At 43.8% G+C, this 19789-nt stretch overlaps 1 protein-coding gene across 3 annotated transcripts in view; it reads right to left on the bottom strand.

The window, feature by feature from the left end:
* Positions 1 to 19789, bottom strand: part of adam23 (ADAM metallopeptidase domain 23) — a 142219-nt gene that overhangs the window by 16851 nt on the left and 105579 nt on the right. Inside the window, exons 19-25 of one of the 3 annotated variants that reach the window (XM_033024369.1) lie at positions 18128 to 18178; positions 17974 to 18037; positions 14621 to 14726; positions 11093 to 11212; positions 9973 to 10141; positions 5702 to 5813; positions 1489 to 1579 (exon numbers count right to left, since the gene is read on the bottom strand). In XM_033024369.1, the coding sequence (XP_032880260.1) occupies positions 1489 to 1579; positions 5702 to 5813; positions 9973 to 10141; positions 11093 to 11212; positions 14621 to 14726; positions 17974 to 18037; positions 18128 to 18178 (713 nt within the window). The remainder of the gene's footprint in view (positions 1 to 1488; positions 1580 to 5701; positions 5814 to 9972; positions 10142 to 11092; positions 11213 to 14620; positions 14727 to 17973; positions 18038 to 18127; positions 18179 to 19789) is intronic. The other 2 variants (XM_033024371.1, XM_033024370.1) reach the window with 2 other exon arrangements.

The raw sequence follows: 19789 nt of genomic DNA, 5'->3' as shown, positions 1-19789 counted from the left end.
CGAGAGAGAGAGAGAGAGAGGTCAGAGGGATATAAGGGGAACAAAATTGGGTAAAATAGGTCCAAGAGGGCTGATAATTCAGAAGTAGATTATGGAAAAAGACATGAAGAAAGAGTATGAGCTCTGAGTTACTTCGGACATGCTGAAAGAATAGAATCATACTTTACTCTTGAAAATATCTTCCCTACCAAATATTTTCCAAAGGAGATTTCTTTCTTTAGTAATAATATTGTCTGTATTTAAATAAAGTACATTAACTAATATAAAATGTCAGAGGTTTAAGAGTTAAAGGCCAGAGCATTCGTAAGACCATACACTGTCAATTTCACGGTAGCCCAAAGCAGGCAATTACCTCCAATACTGATTCACCACCAATGGTTGGAATAAATTTCTTAAAAGCTGGGGATGCATTTCCACGGGTACACCAGTCCAATACAACACGCTCGCTTCAGCCATTAAACCAGTTGGAAATATCACCAAGTCTAACAGATTAAAAATCACAACCACAGTTGCTATACCAATTCTGCACAGTACAGTGGCAGCTTGCAAGTTGAGGAGCTTTGACAAAAAGGAATGTTTGCGACTCGCGTTCACCCATTGACTGAATGGACATCTTGATCACTTTAATGGAAATGACTGAGTTGGGAGGTGGGGGGGGGGGGAAATAAATCTTGTGCATTGTATCATTCACAGTCAACTGGTATAGAATAGTTTAAGAAAAATGTACCAGCAATAACTATTAAGTGGCTGCTGCATGCCCTGCCATTAATCCCTATAATTTCATAATATTTTGTTCCTGCTGTTTGTTTTAATATACTGTCATTGAATACCGTACATTACTTGGTGAGATGCCTCTGATCTTTGCAATCCCTGCTGAATGTAGCTCCAGCAATTGCATCAGTCGGGATGGCAAGGGAAGGTGGGTTTAAGAACCAGATAAACTCATCTCCCTGCTCTTAATCCATTTAGGATTTCTCTTGCAGATTTCAGCTGAGTGATATGGCGGAAACAAGAGACCATGGATCGGGTTTGACCCAGCATCCATATTTCATCAGCACCTATGCTGGTTTAGTTGAACAGAGCTTATGGTGGGTTTGGAAGTCCTCGCTCCATTTCCTTCTACTGGCCATCGTGAAGGCTTCGGGGCTGAGTTCGAGCTGGTTGCTAGGCAACTTGTTAGTACTGACATACCTGGAAGCAGAATCAAAGACTCATACTGTATTCTGCTCTTTCTTTTGCATCTTTACCCAATTGTTTCTTCTTTTCCTCGGCCTCTCCCTCTTCTCATGCCCCACATGTCCCAGAAAGGAGAGGGGTTTCAACACCACACAAGCAAAATCACAATACACAAGCACGGGTCAATTACATGACATTGAAATACAGTCAATCACACCAACAAAGCCAATACGACAACACACACAGAGGCCTCAGAATTACACATGTACCTCACACACACTGGCACCAATACCGACCAAGAAGGATGCTTACTCTATTCCCCACCCAGTTCCTCCAAAAATCACCCCCAGAGCCAGAATGGTCCCTGCCACTGCACCTATCAGCCTGTTAGTGGCCAAGCTCACTGTGTAGAGGGAAAAAGGGATACTTTAAAGTAACACCGTCAACAGATAAATTCTACAACTCAAAGATATATATTTTTTAATTCAATTGTGTTTTATATATATGCAGATGATACAAATAATTTTCACTTCTGTTAACACTGAGTGACTGAAAACTGGTTTCCTTTCTTCCTACAATTGAAGGAGCTGAATAGAGGAAAAGGTTTTGCAGAGACAATGCAATAGGTCCCCCTCCTCTCTCACTGCCACCCCATGTTGCTTTGTATGCATTTTAATTTATGCCTCAAATCAACAAAATCACAGAAAGGCATTTGGTTCCAACAGTTACAGGAACCTTTAAAAGCACAATTGCAACAAGCGACGGTTAGAGACAAAGGACGGTAAAGGCAGACGCCGCAGGAAGTCGTCACACCCTTGGATAACATAACAGGCGGCGTTCTTTGTCTCGGCTGATCAATATCAAATGTGCTAACAGAAATATAAATGGATGGAAACTGCAGGGAAAGTGTGAAAAATGAAATGAAAATGATTTTAAACTTACTTTCTGCTTCATCAGGAGACGTTTGTCGCTTTTATCCCCTCCCTATTTAAAGCAGTTACATCTTTTGACGGGCTTGATGAACTTACCAAATCAACCAGCGTTTTATTAATTAAAAAAAATTAAACAGTCCAAATTTGAAGAGAACCTCTGTTCCAATTGTAGGAAGTGTGTGAGTTAGCACAGGGGAATGGGCTCCCCATGGCTTTGATCTGTTTGTGGTCATCATGAGCAACACCTCAAGTCAACAACACCTTGTGACGTAAAATAGCTTTCAATTTTGTCTCAAGACTAGTGGAGTCCTAACCACAAGACCAGCTTCCTTCTCCGCACCCAAATGTCTCAAGCGCAACCCAAGAAAACTATAACCATACATCCTTCTCTCTACTCTGGTGCAACATAATTCCACATCTTAAGGTGGCAGCACTATGGTCAGCCAATTGGTGCCATTTAATGGTCAACTGGAGTTGGTTTGGGATTAGATTGGGAACACCTACCACGGCAACTTCGCCAAGGGGACAAAAGACCTCTGATTCTCTGGCTGGTCCACTAAAGTCACACAGATGTGAGCCTCACCTCTCTAGTTGCGACCTGCTTCTGCATGAGTGGACTGAACTATTAACAGGCCACAATGTACAAGAGACATTAAAACATGAACTACTGTCACTACATGTGCCGGTCAGCTTAACGAACTGTGTGTCATACTTATGGAGAATCCCGAAGAGACTGTGGAGATTCTGCCAAACATGCACTGGGAGACTTGATCAAGTTTAGCCACTGGCCTTTAAATTCCTACACATTGCACAACAAATACAATGAGCCGTGCAAAGGTACCTCAGCCAAGGTGCATTTGCTGCACAAATCTGATTTTGATTGACAACTCGGTCACAGTTTAGCCTTTCATAAAGATGCATGGGGTGAGGGGGGGCTCATTATACAAAGTGAATTGCCACTAATTGAATGAAAAACCAAATGTATAAACCCAAAATTAATAGAACTGGAAATTTAAGAAGGATGCAATAAAAAATGATAGACCCGAAATGCTGGAGAAAAATCAGCAGGTCAGGCAGCATCTCAAGAATGGTCTCAACCCGAAACGTCAACCATTCCTTCTCTCCAGAGATGCTGCCTGTCCCACTGAGTTACTCCAGCTTTTTCTGTCTATCTTCGGTTTAAACCAGCATCTGCAGTTATCTGCATCTACACGAAAATAAAAGATATGTAAAGAAAACTTGAATCAGACTGCAAAGGACGGTGTTTAAGGGAAACCAGAGGGCACGTTTAAATTAAACAAATTGAAGGGAAATTATTTTACACAGCAGACACTGACGTTCAGGAATTTATGGCTTTCATGGCTAGAGAAAAATATTTAATAGTAGCTTCCACAGGAATATTAAAAACCCAGAAAAGAGTCATTAAACAAAACACAAAGTGCTGGAGTAACAGACAGCATCCGTGAAGGAAATGAATCGACGTTTCGGGTCGGGCCCTTCTTCAGAGTTTTCTTTGTGAGTTCAAGATTTCAGCATCTGCAGTCTCTTGTCCCAAACATTTGATTAGGTTAGGGTCTGATCAATACATGTCCAACTGAACTGGACTGGAATTCTCTAAAACTTGCTGCATCAGGCCATAGGTAATGCTCTTAAGTATATTTTTGTTAATTGTTTGTTTAATAAATCTACACTTCTGGAATCCAATGCCGTAAATTATATGAACTTGTGAACTAAATTAGATGAAATCACCCAACAAACCTTCCTAGCAATTCTATAAAAGTGCCTAAGAGTCTTTGTTTTGCACTAGGTTTTAACAAATATTTGTTCATCTAGCTGAGTGACGGGATAAATTATTCCCAGGGCAATATCAAATACACTCATTGGAAATATGATTCCCTTTCAACTGTGTGACAATACAACTGTGGGACAATAATTGTACCAACCCCATCCCCCCTCTTTCCTGCAACGTGATATTCCACTCCCACCAGCTTCAAAGTCTCTGACAACAGACACAGTGCAAAATTAGGGGTGTAGCTCCACACGCTCCATCGGCTAATGGGTGGAATCTGCCAGAGCTAACTGATGCAGGACTCAGTCTGTCAGTACATAGGCAAGAATGCCCTTTATTCCTCTGTGAATTTGTACAATAGTCCTAATCACTCTTGGCTGCCCTGTTCTGTTACAGCAAGAAAAAATAATCAACTTATTGGGGAATTCAATTCCTGGAGAGGACCCATTTTAGACCACGATCTTGGACAAGAAAAATAAAAGCAAATAATTGCTGACTATTTACATTATCTGATGTTTTGATGTAATATTCCATCCTATCCCAGGCCTCATTCCATCCACTTCTCTATCCACCTGTATATTGGTACATACTGGAGTTTCTAAAACCTCTCTGCAAAATTCAATGCTTACATTCCTTGTTCCCATGACTGCTTGAGTCACATCCACTCTTTCTTCAAAAGCCATTCCTTCCTGAAGCTTTCGTTATCTCAAAGCATAATTATCTCCAGTGTGCCTTTTTGAATAAAAGATTTAATCCTCATGTTTATTTCCAATCCAATATCCATCCCCTGTGCACAAAACATCCATCCCCTGTGCACCTCTCAAGTCCTATTCTGTGTCTTTCTCTGTCAATGAGCAGATGACTTGCTCGAAAATGGCTTCTGCCATTGTTTTTGATGTTGATTTACACCGAAGATAGATCCAAGATAGTAATTCAGCGGGACAGGCAGCATCTTTGGATAGAAGGAATGGGTGATGTTTCGGGTCACGACCCTTCTTCAGACCAAGGGCCTCGACCCGAAACGTCACCCATTCCATCTCTCCAGAGATGCTGCCTGTCCCACTGGTTACTCCAGCATTTTGTGTCTATCTTCCTGCAAACTTATTGTTCTCCCACTGTGTTCAGTGCTGGGCACGTATTTCAATCTTGCCATACATATCTCTGGTTAGGCAAACACTTTATGTAATCGTGTCCTCACCTTCTGCTCCATCCTCTTCACAATTCCCCTTAATTCCTAATGGCTGCCATCCTCGCTGTCCTCCCTCCGACCACCTTGTCCCTAGGAACTAGTGTAGGACATCCCTCTTTGCTCGCAGCAGTGTACATAGTGGCCAGACAGGCAATGCACAAGTGTGAAGCCCATGGCGGCTTGGCGGTGAAGCGGGGCTCAAGATGCGTGGGTGGGGGTGGGGGGGGGGGGGGGGGGGGCAACAATCAACCAAAGGGTCAGGACTAAGTTATTGGACTCCCCTCACTTGGTATAAAGTGAGAATGGCAGTATTTTTGGTAACAATAACCAACCACCTTTTCAACGATCATGGTAATGAGACACTAAAGGGAGGGCAAGGAGAATACACAAAACAATGCACGGGGGAAATAAATGCAAATGAATTCACAATGGATATCTTTCGATAGCAGCCCTGCTTTTCTAGCCCTCGTGAGTTCCAATCTGTTGAACTTGCTGAGTTATTTTCAATTTGTTTTGGTAAGTATTAAACACTCTGTTTAAACAATGGCAGGAAGACGGAGAGACAATAGAGCATCAAAGATCACAAAAAAAGGCTGCGAGTGAAACCAAACAAACCCTTGGGGCCCTCGGGTGGTTTCTTGGGGTCCTCGAGCTTGGGGTCGTACATGCTGCAGTCCGTTCCTGCCCAGGTCCCCTCACAGATGCAGGTTCCCTCGTTACTGCAGAGCTGCAACACAGAGGATTAAATCAGCCCGGAGTCGAAAAGAGACCTCCTTCTTCGACTTTATTGAAAAATGGAAAGGGGAAGGGTGGATGCCATTTGGCTAGGAAGAAACCTGCCTGCATACTTCAAACTACAGTTGGTAACATGGGTGTGAAGTGGAGATATATCCAAATCAATGTAGGACCCTTCTTTGGCATTGTAATTCTTTCTTTGTTTCTATATACATTGCCCATCTCTCTCTCTTCTGTGCCTTGATATCCCATTTTTTTGCACTCTCTTTAATCTGGACTCTGTAATAGTAACATTCCAATGCTGTAACACTCTATTCTGCACTCTGATGTTTTTCTCTTTGTACTAACTGTTATACCTGTGTATAGTTTGATTGTACTCATGTACTATGATTTGACTGGATAGCATGAAAACAATTTGTGGTACAGATAATCTGGAACTCACAAAGAGTTTCATTGGGAATGCTAGCTGGAATGTTGGCAGAACTTGTTCTTGTACAGCTTCTTCCACATCCTCAGCACTTCACAAAGCGCTAATGGCTAAAGTAGTACAGTCAAGTTATGATGGAGGGAACATGGCAACAAACCACACAGCTTGCTCTCTTGCTGTGATACTACCTCCTCAATGAGTTCTTGTCAATTCCTTCGGGAATATGTATTCATAAAGACAACAGGTTGAAATTCTACTTTTTGAAAAATCCTGTTACAGGATTGTGTGCAGTTTTGGCTGCCACACTCCTGAAGAATGTGGCTGTACTGGAGAGAGCGCAGTGGAGATTCAGCAGGATGGTGCCTGGATTGGAGCATTTTAGCTATGGGGAGACATTGAATAAGCTGGGGTTGTTTCCCCTGGAGCCTGAGGATTGACCAGATAGATGTAAGATTTTTAAGGCATTGATAGGATAGCTAGCCCTACAATAATCTTTTTCTCAAGGAGTATCAAAAACGAGAGGTTTAAGGTGAGAGGTAGGTGTTTTAAAGGTCTAAGGGTCAAGGTTTTTGGTTTACACATGAAGTGGTTGATATTTGGAATGTGCTGCCAGATGGGTGGTGGAATTAGAATCAATTGCTACATTTAGCAGACGTTTAGATGGACCCTTAACTAAGTAAAACAGAAAAATACAGTGTAAATTTGGACAAATAGGATGAGTAGTTTGGCAATAAGGTTGGCATGGACATGGTGTACTAAATAAATAATTTCTGTGCTATACATCTCTACGATCCTTTAAGGGGGCAGAGAGGCCTCAGTCCAATGTTTCATTTGAAAGCTGGTGTATTTCAAAATGTAGCATCGCTCTTAGTACTGTACTGGAGCATCAGTAAAGATTATAGGGTCAAGACTCCAGGACTTGAACAGCACATTTTGACTTAGATGCTACTGACTGTAGATAGGGCGCAAGTTGCATCAGGAGTTAAAATTAGCATGTAACAAAGGTAATGCTACGGTGGTTATGGGAAATTTCAACATACAGGTAGACTGGGAAAATCAGGTTGGTGCTGGATCCCAAGAAAGGGAGTTTGTCGAGTGCCTCCGAGATGGATTCTTAGAGCAACTTGTACTGGAACCTACCAGGGAGAAGGCAATTCTGGATTTAGTGTTGTGTAATGAACCGGATTTGATTAGGGAACTCAAGGTAAAGCAACCATAATATGATAAGTTTTAATCTGCAATTTGAGAGGGTGAAGGTAAAATCAGAAATGCCAGTATTGCAGTTGAACAAAGGGGACTATGGAGGCATGAGGGTGGAACTGGCCAAAGTTGACTGGAAATTAACCCTAGCAGGGATGACGGTGGAACAGCAATGGCAGGTATTTCTGGGAATAATCCAGAAGATGCAGGATCATTTAATTCCAAAGTGGAAGAAAGAATCTAAGGGGAGTAAGAGGTGATTGTGGCTGACATGGGAAGTCAACGACAGTATAAAAATAAAAGAGAAGACGTATAACATAGCAAAGATGAGCTGGAAGCCGGAGGATTGGGAAACTTTTAAAGAAGGTAACTAAGAAGGCAATACCGGGAGAAAAGATGAAGTAAGAAGGTAAGCTAGCCAAGAATATAAAGGAGGATAGTAAAAGCTTCTTTAGGTATGTGAAGAGGAAAAAAGGTTATGCCAAATGTGGGTCCCTTGAAGAGAAATAGGTGCATTTATAGAAGCAGGTGCATTTATGATGGGGATCAAGGAAATGGCAGATTAGTTAAACAGGTACATTGGTTCTGTCTTCACTAAGTATTCTCTCAGATGTACTAGGGGACAGAAGACTTAAGGTGATGGAGGAACTGAAGGAAATTCACATTAGTCAGGAAATGGTGTTGGGTAGACTGATGGGGCTGAAGGCTGATAAACTGAGTTGGATGATCAGCCATGATCATATTGAATGGCGGTGCAGGCTCGAAGGGCCGAATGGCCTACTCCTGCACCTATTTTCTATGTTTCTAAATCCCCTGGGCCTGATGGTCTGCATCCCAGGATACTCAAGGAGGTGGCTCTAGAAATCGTGGACTCATTGGTGATCATTTTCCAATGTTCTATAAATTCAGCGGCACATTTGGATAGCAGTAACAGGATCGGTCCGAGTCAGCATCGATTTACGAAGGGGAAATCATGCTTGACTAATCTGGAATTTTTTGAGGATGTAACTAGGAAAATGGACAAGGGAGAGGCAGTGGATGTAGTGTACCTGGACTTTCAGGATGCTTTTGATAAGGTCCCACATAGGAGATTAGTGGGCAAAATTAGAGCACATGGTATTGGGGGTAGGGTACTGACAGGGATTTAAAATTGGTTGGAAGACAGGAAACAAAGAGTAGGGATTAACGGGTCCCTTTCAGAATGGCAGACAGTGACTAATGGGGTACCGCAAGGCTCGGTGCAGGGACGGCAGCTATTTACAATATACATTAATGATTTAGATGAAGGATTAAAAGTAACATTAGCAAATTTGCAGATGACACAAAACTGGGTGGCAGTGTGAACTGTGAGGAGGATGCTATGAAAATGCAGGGTGACTTGGACAGTTTGGGTGAGTGGGCAGATGAATGGCAGAGGCAGTATATTGTGAGGATATCCACTTTGGTGGCAAGAACGGGAAGGCAGATTATTATCTGAATGGTAGGTACACAAAAAAGCTGGAAAAACTAAGCGGGTGCAGCAGCATCTATGGAGCGAAGGAAATAGGCAACGTTTCGGGCCGAAACCCATCTTCAGACCTATTATCTGAATGGTGTCAGGTTAGGAAAAGGGGAAGTACAACGAGACCTGGGTATCCTTCTACATCAGTTACTGAAAGTAAGCATGCAAGTACAGCAGGCAATGAAGAAAGCTAATGGCATATTGGCCTTCTTAACGCGAGGAACTGAGTATAGGAGCAAATAGGTCCTTCTGCAGTTGTACAGGGCACTGGTGAGACCACAGCTGGAGTATTGTGTGCAGTTTTGGTCTCCTAATTTGAGGAAGGACATTCTTGCCATTGAGGGAGTGCAGTATAGGTTCACCAGGTTAATTCCCGGGATGGCGGGACTGTCATATGATGAAAGAATGGAGCGACTGGGCTTGTATTCACTGGAATTTAGAAGGATGAGAGGCAATCTTATAGAAACATATAAAATTATAAAGGGACTGGACATGCTAGATGCAGGAAACATGTTCCCAATATTGGGGGAGTCCAGAAACAGGGGCCACAGTTTAAGAATAAGGGGTAGGCCATTTAGAACTGAGATGAGGAAAAAAGTTTTCACACAGAGTTGTGAATTTGTGGAATTCTCTGCCACAGAAGGCAGTGGAGGCCGATTCTCTGGATGCATTCAAAAGAGAGTTGGATAGAGCTCTTAGGGCTAGCTGAATCAAGGGATATGGGTAGAAGGCAGGGACGGGATATTGATTGTGGATGATCAGCCATGATCACATTGAATGGCGGTGCTGGCTCGAAGGGCCAAATGGCCTACTCCTGCACCTATTGTCTATGCATCTAAGCCATTAGTGGTGGTCCTGAAGATGGAGCTTCCAAAGAACTTCTAACACAAATATCAAAGCAAATAAGAGAAAACATTTGGTCATTACTTTAAATTATCTAACCAGGAGATCTGCTTGCAAACACAATGGACATTCATGCTGTTACACACTCCCTTAGTTGCATGCAAGTGCACTTTCACTGACCCCGTGTCCAGAGCATATCTTTATCGATGATCCACTTGGACAAATACTGATGTTGAACGACTGGATGGATTGGCATCTCCTCTCCAAGCACATCATTGATGGTCCGCAGGGGGTACCATCCTTAACATAGCCCAGGTCTGTCCCATCGTCCATAATGATGTGACTACCACTGGAAAACAGTAAATAAAAGGACAGTGAGCTTCCACACTTTATCAGACGTCGCCTAGTGTGGGGGTGGGGGGGGGGGGGGGGGGGGGGTTGGGGGGGGAGTCGGGACAGTTTTCAAGGAATGTTTGATTCACAGAAGGGAGGAGAAGGAGGCAGAGTAACGTTTAAGGAAGGAATTCATCAACAGCAACATGCCCACGTAGTCCTTATTCTGAACCACCACAGTGAGGGCTCTCCCCAGTCTCAAATTTAGTAGACAAAGCTGGCTAGTAGTTGGGTACGGCTAATGCCACTGGGAAGTGACTGAGAGAATTACAGCTAGGGAAAGAGGCAGAGTATTAGTGGGCCAGCCATGTAATTATAACAGAGGTGCCATTTGAATAGTGTGATGACATTGGGGGTGTAAAAACACATTTCTGCTCTTTTGCAGCTAGTTCTGGACAAGCAGCAGGGCAGATAATGTAGGTTAGTGTATCTGAGTACCTGTTAAGATTGTCCTTGTGGATGAGAAAGGTGACAGCAAGCACAAAGATATTTCATCTCTTTGCATGGTATTATCAGATGCATGCCCATACATAAGATGCAGAGACATACACTATTAAAAAAAATGCATTATGTGTGTGCAGTTTATAAACTGTAAAAATACATTTGGGACATTTATTTCCACATATGCACAGGCATAGATCTGATGGACCGAATGGCACCTCCTTTCTGTAACAGTTCCATAACTATGCCTACATATACTGCATTGGTAATTTACAAGTGCTTAGGAATTTTACACTGCCCACATGCTGTGGTCCAAGTTTCGATCACTATCACAAAGCACAGAAGACAGCACTGGAGAACTTAAAATACTTATTTGAACCAATTCAGCCCACACAAAAGCTTGGTGCACTTTAACAGAGGCCAATGCCAATCCTCGCACAGGAACAGTCAACACATCAGTCCCTACCTACAGTCTACCAGCTTGCCCTGGTGGTAGAAGGAGGTGGGAGTGGCTTCACCGACAATGCGGCCAATCCTCGGGACCCGGCTAACACTGGTGCAGAGAAGGTAGCCACAGAACACGTCACTGGCAAAGGCAAGGTCAGAGGTCGAGCAAGGAAAGGATGGGTGGGTGCAACAAAAGGGGAAAGATAACAGAGGGAAGGGGAGATGGGGCAAGGAGAGAGGAAGGGTTAGAAATTCTGATATTATTTTAAATTATCCAATTGAGATTCTAACACATTTGGTTACAAAATGTATGTGCTCCAATAACAATATCCCCAAGTCTGATTATACTGCAGATAGAGCAAAGTTCACATAACAGATTTCCTTAATAAAGTACAGGTACACAACCTTTTATCCGAAAGCCTTGGGACCAGACACTTCTCGGATTTCGGAATTTTTCGGATTTTGGAATGGAAGATTTTTAGCGTAGATTTTAACGGGTGGCTCAGTGGTAGAGTGCTCGGCTCGTGGCCGCAAGGTCGCGAGTTTGCGCCTCGATCCCGGCAGTTACTCGGTGAGGGAGGTAGCGCGGGCGGCTTGGAAAGTCTGGAGCGGCTGCCTCCTCCCCGGAGACCGGAGACCGGGGCACTCGTAGCCCTCAAGCCGCGCCGGTTGGAGCTCCAACCCCGGTGAACTCGATCCCTGGCTCCGCGGTGCTCCAAATCCGCTCCGGAGCTTACCGCACGGCGACCCGGTAAGGCATTGCCCGCTCCCCGCTGGTATCCCAGCGCTGCGCCGCCGCCGACTCCCAACATCGCGGAGCTGGGGCTGCGGGCGTCCGGCCGCGGGCGGCGCTGGATTTAGAGCGCCGCGGAGCCAGGGATCGAGTTCGCCGGGGTTGGAGATCCAACCGCCGCTCCATTTTCGATGGTAGGCCGCGAGGACGGGGCGAAGAAGCAGCTTGGAGGGATGCTGCCTCTCTGACCAGGTAGGGGACTAGGAATTAAAGTTTCCCCCTTCCCCCCCCCCTCCACCACCACATAAAAGACCTCCAAACTAACTGACTAACATTTAAGCAATGATTTACAGATGTTTAAGTAGCTACAGTAGTACAGACCTGGGTTGACCGTGGGTCGTTTCGGGTCAAGTTTGGCGCCAAACGCGAGCTTTGGTGTGCAGACGACATCCTGGGAAAAATGTCCGGTTTTCGGAGCTTTTCGGTTTCCGGAATTTCGGATTATAGGTTGTGTACCTGTATTTTGAAGTGACGTGCCTATCTATCTGTGATAAATCTACCTGTGATTTAACTGTACGCAAGTTTTATATTGAAAAACCCTGTACCCAAAGCAGCCAGTTTCCTCTGTGACAAGTCAATAGAAAGGAATAACTGAAGACAGGTTGAAACTCTCTGTTCCGGCATTCCATGGTCTAGCAACTCCTGTGGTCCGGATCTCTGGTAGAAATGTAATAAAACTACTTCAAACTAAAGTCAAAAATTAACTAACGTATGTACTATGTAGCTAAATAACCTGCCAGTATAACTTTAGTGGTATTAGGCAACAACGTTTCAACCTATGGAAACTTCCCTCAGGAAGGGAACCCTCATGTAACCTGGAGTATCCTTAAAAAAAAAACAATTCTCTTGCTCAGGGGAAGATGATCAAGGACATTTTCTGTGGTGCATCACTGGTCATATCCCAGGGGTGCTGGACTAGAGAGTTTCAATCTGCATTAAGGCTGATATTAGCATTGGTTTATTATAGTCATGAGTACTGAGATACAATAAAAAACGTTGTTTTGCATGCTATCCAGGAAGATTGTACCATACATGAATACAACATGCAATGCAAAAGAGAAACAGAGTGCAGAATATACCATTGTATCTGTATTTTTGACCAGTTATCATAATCTGTGATCCTTCCCCCTTTGGTCATCATTTCCTTATAGCCATTGGACCAGTTCAAATTGAAAGAAAACTCACTGATGCACCTACTGTGCTTGTAAAAACTACTCTTCCCACCAATCCAGACTGACGTCTGCCAACCACGAGAGCAGGAGACAAAGTGGGGATGGGGGTGGGGGAGGGGTGGATCCTCCCGATGGCGCAGTTAATGAGACATTACACATTACCTCTACTACCTGCGAGGGAACCCCATTGTTAAACAGGGCTTCCAGAGTGCATGTTTGATATGTCTTCAGCTATGTTTAGAGGAGCAGATGCTGCTCAATCTCAACTGGTCAGACAACATTCTTTATGAGAAACAGTTAGCACTTAAAGGCAATGGTCGAACTAACAAAAAGTAATCAACCTGAAAGGTTCCCTCTTTGCCTTCCCGTTTAGGTGCTGCCTAACCTGCTGAGTGTTTCTGTTTTAGTTTCAGATTTGGAGCTCACCTTTGTTCTCTATGCCAATGGAAGGGTTTGGATCTAAAAATTGGTTGGGAATAGTACATGAGGGCTGCTTGCCAATGTTTATAGTGAATAGACCCTTGATCAAGGTGCCAGCTGGATCAACAGGCTCATTGTCCGTGGTCCCAACCTCTGAGAGCACTGTACGACACACATTAGAACATCGAAGCAGGAATACACCACTTGGCCCTCAATCGTGCACCCCATTCAATCTAAACATGGATGACATGTCCTCGGCATCATCTCCTCTTAGTGCTAGTTCCCGATGGCTGTCAAGTCCCAGATCTTTCAAACATTTGTGGAAGCAGATGCAGAAAAGTTGACTGCAATGTCAAGTGTTCTTAAGGTCAAGTCCATATCTCCCATATTACCCACTTATCCCAATTACTAGCACTTGGTCCACAGCCTTCAATGCAGTTCAAGTCAAGTCAAGTAAAGTTTATTCGTCACATACACATACGAGATATGCAGTGAAATGAAAAGTGGCAATGCTCGCGGATTGTGCAAAAAAACAAACAAACTACAAACAGAATGGAACAGAAATAATGTTCAAGTGTTTGTCTAGAAGATGTTTCTTAAATGTTGCGCGTGTGCGTCCTTTCATCACCCACTCAAGCAGTGCATTCCAGTTTGCAACCACCCTTTTAGTGAAAAAGTTTCTTTTCGGATCCTATCCCACCCTTTATCATAAACTTAAGCTCCCTTGTTTTGAAACCTCATTTCATGAGAGTACTAGTCCATAATGAGCCCTCCAAGACCTTGTTTAAATATGACCCTTCATATTCCAGGCTTTTTAATCCCTGCTGGCATTACTTTGAAGGTATCTACTAACTGTTTTGGCTATGAACGCTCAGAAACAGGCTCATAAACCAAGCCTACAGCATGGTTATTCTACAACAATACCTAACCTGAGATCAGATAAACTCCTAATCCCACACCCATTTCATTGTCAAGGCTTCCACAATTGCACACTACCCCTGGCAATGGTCACTTCTCAGCTTCAGATAACGCTCTTTCCTCGTGCTTGAATGCTGTTGATGTCCATTGCATGTGTGGACGGACACTTCTTTCAGTAGCTCCATCTGAACTCACGGCAATCACGGGCCCAACACTGTCGAGGGGGAAGGTTGTCATTACTTACTGTTTACTGCATTGCAGCCACTTATCGTCCTCCTTCCCACAGTTCCCTTTCTCGGTACCTTCCGTGTTGAGCTTCTCGTAACAAAACTTGTCCGACCCTAGGGCCTCTGCAAAGTAAGAAAGTTGTAAAAATCCAACCTTACCCTTAAATATCTCTGCTCAAATAGTTTCATGTGCCGGAGCTGATCAGAACGATTGAACATGGGAAAGAAAAGTAGACCCTCGGGTCTAGAGCAACTTAATCACATTTACAAGCTTCGGGGATCCCTTAATCTTGAGGGAACACAATTCTAGTCCTCGCAATGTAATCCGTTCAGGCCTAAAGTTATTTCACTGCAAATTCAAGGCATCCTCACCAAAATAAACAGAACCTCCACTCCTTACTCTCTATTAGCTTTAGTTTCTGCCAACACTACTAAATTTAATGATTAAATGCTTCCAAACTGTAACCTATGATGACAATCTTGATGTGTAGACCTTTGGTTGAACTCCAGGGCCTTACCTGTTCCGTCAACATGACCATGTCAGCTTCTCCTGTCTCCACCGCCTCAGTGTCCCACCCAGCAGCCTCTGTAAGCCTGGGTTCATCTGCCACAACAACCTTGCACGCACCCAGGTACTTTCTTCTGCAACCGCAGGAGATGCAACAACTGTCCCTTTACCTCTCCCATTGACTCCATCCAAGGACCCAGACACTCTTTTCAGGTGAGGCAGAGGGTCACTTGCACCTCCTCCAACCTCATCTATTGTATCCGCTGTTCCTGGTGTCAACTTCTGCACATCGGCAAGACCAAGCGCAGGCTTGGCGATCGTTTTGCTGAACACCTCCGCTCAGTGTGCCTTAACCTACCTGATTTCCTTGTTGCTCAGCACTTTAACTCCCCCTCCCATTCCCAATCTGACCTTTCCTCCATTGTCAGAGTGAGGCCCAGCGCAAATTGGAGGAACAGCACCTCATATTTCGCTTGGGTAGCTTACACCTCAGCGGTACGAACATTGACTTCGCTAACTTCAAATAGCCCTTGCTTTCCCTCTCTCTCCATCCCCTCCCCCTTCTCAGTTCTCTCACCAGTCTTACTGTCTCTGTCCCGCCCACTCCCGGCATCAGTCTGAAGAAGGGTCTTGACCTGAAACATCACCCATTCCTTCTCTCCGGAGATGCTGCCTGTCCCGCTGAGTTACTCCAGCATTTTGTGTCTACCTTCGATTTAAACCAGCTTCTGCAGTTCTTTCCTACACATTATAGTTCCTTAAGTAAAAACATTGTCAAAGCACATTTTTCTGAGTTAAAGGCGCCATATAATAGGTATGTTGCAAAGCGTACCTGAAGCGTCGCTGAAAATCTGTCCCAGCCCGTGTGCGCGATTTTGGCGCCGTTTAGAGGGGAGCGGGTTTAAAACACGATTTTCCCTAGGCTGTTCAAATCGAGGATGTTCAGCCTAGTTAATTATTAACGGAAAATCGCAGGAAGATTCCGTCGCTTTAGCTATTATTAGTTTTAAGGGCTTTATCTAATTGTTATAGTAGTTTAAAAATTAACCTCTAAACCCCCGACGGCCGGCAACCAGCCGGATCTCATACAGGGGACAACAGAAGGTAAGCTGTTTATTTTTACATTAGAAAAGGGCTACTTAAGATCTCTTTATACAAAGTTTAATGTTGCGAGTAGCTAATTTTGGGCCCATTATATCCCGCAGTATTTTTCTGGGCATTTTAGGGCACAAATCTAGCGCAATGTGAAAGTTCTAAACCAGCGCGTTCACAGAATCCCACTAGAAAGCTGATTTAAATGGACTTTAATTTACAGCAATTAAACACTAAATTCCTTCCATTTGGCCTATAAATTAATGTAAATTAGATTTTAAAATCATGTTTTATTGTGAATTATTTGTGAATATTATTTGGACACTTAGGCTATTTAAAAATGTTAATCATTTATTAAGAAATGGATAGATATTTAGATCTAGTAATTGAAGTTTGAAATTAGCTACAATTGGGTAACTAACTAATTATATGCTTTAATTTCAGGTCATCCAAGTAAGATTATTTTATATTTGTTTCAGAATGGTTCAATCTATGATAACTGAAAATTTCATTCAGTTCTCTTAATTTTTAAGAAGGTTATGGGCTTTTGACTGTTCACGATCACAGCTTTTTTGTTATGTCCATAGAAAATCAATAGGGAACAAGATGCTAATTTCCGAGTATGAAAATGGCCATAACTTTTTAAATACTTGAGATATGAAAGTGAATTAGGTGTCAAATTAAACTTCTTTTTATGCTTTATCTGATGGGATAAATTGCAGACTTGATTTTTAAAATCTCAAAATGTTGTAACATTGCTACATATAAACGCATATTCACTGTAGTTGTGTTAACTATCTAACAGTCGGCCCCATATTCTGTTGAATTTGTCCCAACTGATCACATGGGAAAATAACACCCTCTCACCCGACATATAGATAGATGTCTGATCTTTCAACACCTCTCTTTTTAAGAAGTTGGGGATCGTTGGGAGATGCCAATGACCTTACAGCTGGGGTATCCAGCATGATGAATGTATAGTCATAGTCAGAGAGATACTATAGCATGGAAACAGCCCATTCTGCCCACTGAGTCCGCATTGACCATCAACCACACATTTACACTAATCTCATTTTATTCTCTCCACATTCCCGTTAACTCCCCGCAGGTTGTACTACTCACCTACAAACGAGAGGCAATTTACAGCAGCCAATTAACCTACCAACCCGCATATCTGGGATGTGGGAGAAAACTAGTGTCCTGAAAAAACGCACGTGGTCATAGTTAATTTCTATGCTTTGCATGTGAACTTTCTGACCAAATAGACAATAGGTGCAGGAGTAGGCCATTCGGCCCTTTGAGCCAGCACCGTGTTCATGGCTGATTATCCCCAATCAGTACCTCGTTCCTGTCTTCTCCCCATATTCCCAGACTCAGCTGTTTTTAAGCTCTTTCATATAATTCAAAGCTCACAACACCCACACTGACCTTCAACTACATGCCTTCACTGGATCTTGAGGGGTTCCAGTCACTCAGCTAGCAACCACAGCCAGCTCCATCACTCTCATCTTCCACTCCCCATTCCTTCACTCCTCCCTCTATCCTCCCCCTGCATTCTCTGCAACTATTAAGCAACTCTGCTCTGTGCTCTGGCCCTCAGTCCATAAAGCGAGGCTACGACTGTCGAGATGCTGTTCGAACTTATCCCTGTTCTGATTTCCCTCTCTCTACAGACACTGCCTGCCCCACTGAGAAAGCCCGACATTTGGTCCTGCGCTAGATGAAGGCGGAGATCCTGAGAACGGCAGCAACAGAGGTGGTCCTCCTTACTTGAGCCCCAAATCAGTTTGCACTGGTTGTCTCTCGTTTTACACTCCCCATTGAAGCAGCGACCCTGCAAGATAAGAAACATCCATGGTTCACTTGGAGTATTGAGGAGTAAAACCAGCAACAATGGTCTGGATGAAGAGCAAGGTCCACTCACCTGGTTCAAATCACAGGCGTATCCATCCTGCTTGTGGAGGTTAGGCGGGCACTGGAATAAATGCATAATTAGCACAATTAAAATTCACCCCGGGGGGAAGGTTGGTAGGATCATTATTCATGGAATAGAACAGGAGCAAGAGTGGGCCACTCCATTCAATGTAATCACAGCTGATTTATCTTAGATAGCTCTCTGTGTCAGATCCCTCAATTTTCACTTCTTTCAATAATTGATCTCCCTCCACTTTAAACTCTCTGGACTGGGGGATTCCAGGTGTTTGCTATACTTTGCCAGAAATGTTTTTAACATACCTCAATTTTAAATGACCATCCCTTTATCTTGAAACTGTGAAACTTCTACATCGGGGTGCATCACAGCATGGTTTGGAAAAGCTCCATCCAAGCCCCCAAGAAATTGTGGAGAAATGTGGACACAGCCCAGACCATCACACTAACCAATCTCCCTTCCATTGACTCAATTTACACCTCATATTGCCTCGGCAAGGCCACCAGCACAATCAAGGATGAGTTGCACCCCAACCACTCTCTCTTCTCCTCTCTCCCATCAAAGGTATAGAAGTGTGAAAACGTCCAGATTCATGGACAGTTTCTTCCCAGCTGTAATCAGGGCAACTGAACCATCCTACCAACAAATAGAGAGCAGTCCTGAGCTACTATCTACCTCATTGGAGACCCATTGGACTATCTCTGATCCAACTTTACTGGACTTTATCTTGCACTAAATGTTATTCATGTTATTACCTTTTTCATGTATCTGCACTGTGGATGGTTCGATTGTAATCATGCATTATCTTTCCGCTGATTGGTTAGCATGCAACAAAAGCTTTTCAATGTACCTCAGTACATGTGACAATAAACTAAACCCCTTTCATCTGCCTTATTCAAGAATCTCCCACAAAACTGGAAACGTCTCGGCAACCGACCTGGTATGTGACGCAATATGCAACTGGCTAAAATCAAGATAAATAAAATTCCACAGGAATGCAGTGGCACATAATTCCCAGCCATGCTGGGCCATGGTTTTGGCATTGTGCAAATGAACAGGCCAAGGTGGATACTCAAGCAGAGTAGGACACAGCAGTAGGACAGCTGGAATCTGCTGATAACAGGGTCACATTTGTGAATCGGGTGGGTTACTTTGACAAGTTGTTTCTGCTGGAGAAATGGCTTGAGAAATCCCTCTCTGTTTTCAGCAACCATGCTCCCTCTTTCAAGTATCCTTTATTGTCATTCAGACCTTTCGGTCTGAACGAAATTTCATGCCTTGCAGTCATAACATAGAATAAAATAATAAAAACACACAATAAACACAGATTAAACATCCACCACAGTGAGTCCACCAGGCACCTCCTCACTGTGATGGAAGGCAAAAAGTCTTAAGTCCTTGTCTCTTCCGAGTTGTTCTCCCTCTGCGCTGAGGCGATCCAGGCTTCCGATGTTGTGACCCTGCCGGGTGATGGTAAGTCATTCCCGCGGCTGAATCCGAGCCCCGCGAACGGGCCGGTTCAAACTCCGCAGCCCGGGGCGGTCGAAGCTGCCGCCCTCCAGTCCAGCGGACAAAGCTGTTGTTGCGGGAGCTCCGGATAAACAGGTCACTAACCTGTGATCTGGAGTTCCCGACGATGTCGTCCACTGGGCCCGC

The sequence above is a fragment of the Amblyraja radiata genome, chromosome 7, assembly GCF_010909765.2.
Source record: "Amblyraja radiata isolate CabotCenter1 chromosome 7, sAmbRad1.1.pri, whole genome shotgun sequence".
NCBI lineage: Eukaryota > Metazoa > Chordata > Chondrichthyes > Rajiformes > Rajidae > Amblyraja > Amblyraja radiata.
Note: the sequence above shows the minus strand (reverse complement) of the source record. Positions and strands in the feature narration are given on the sequence as shown.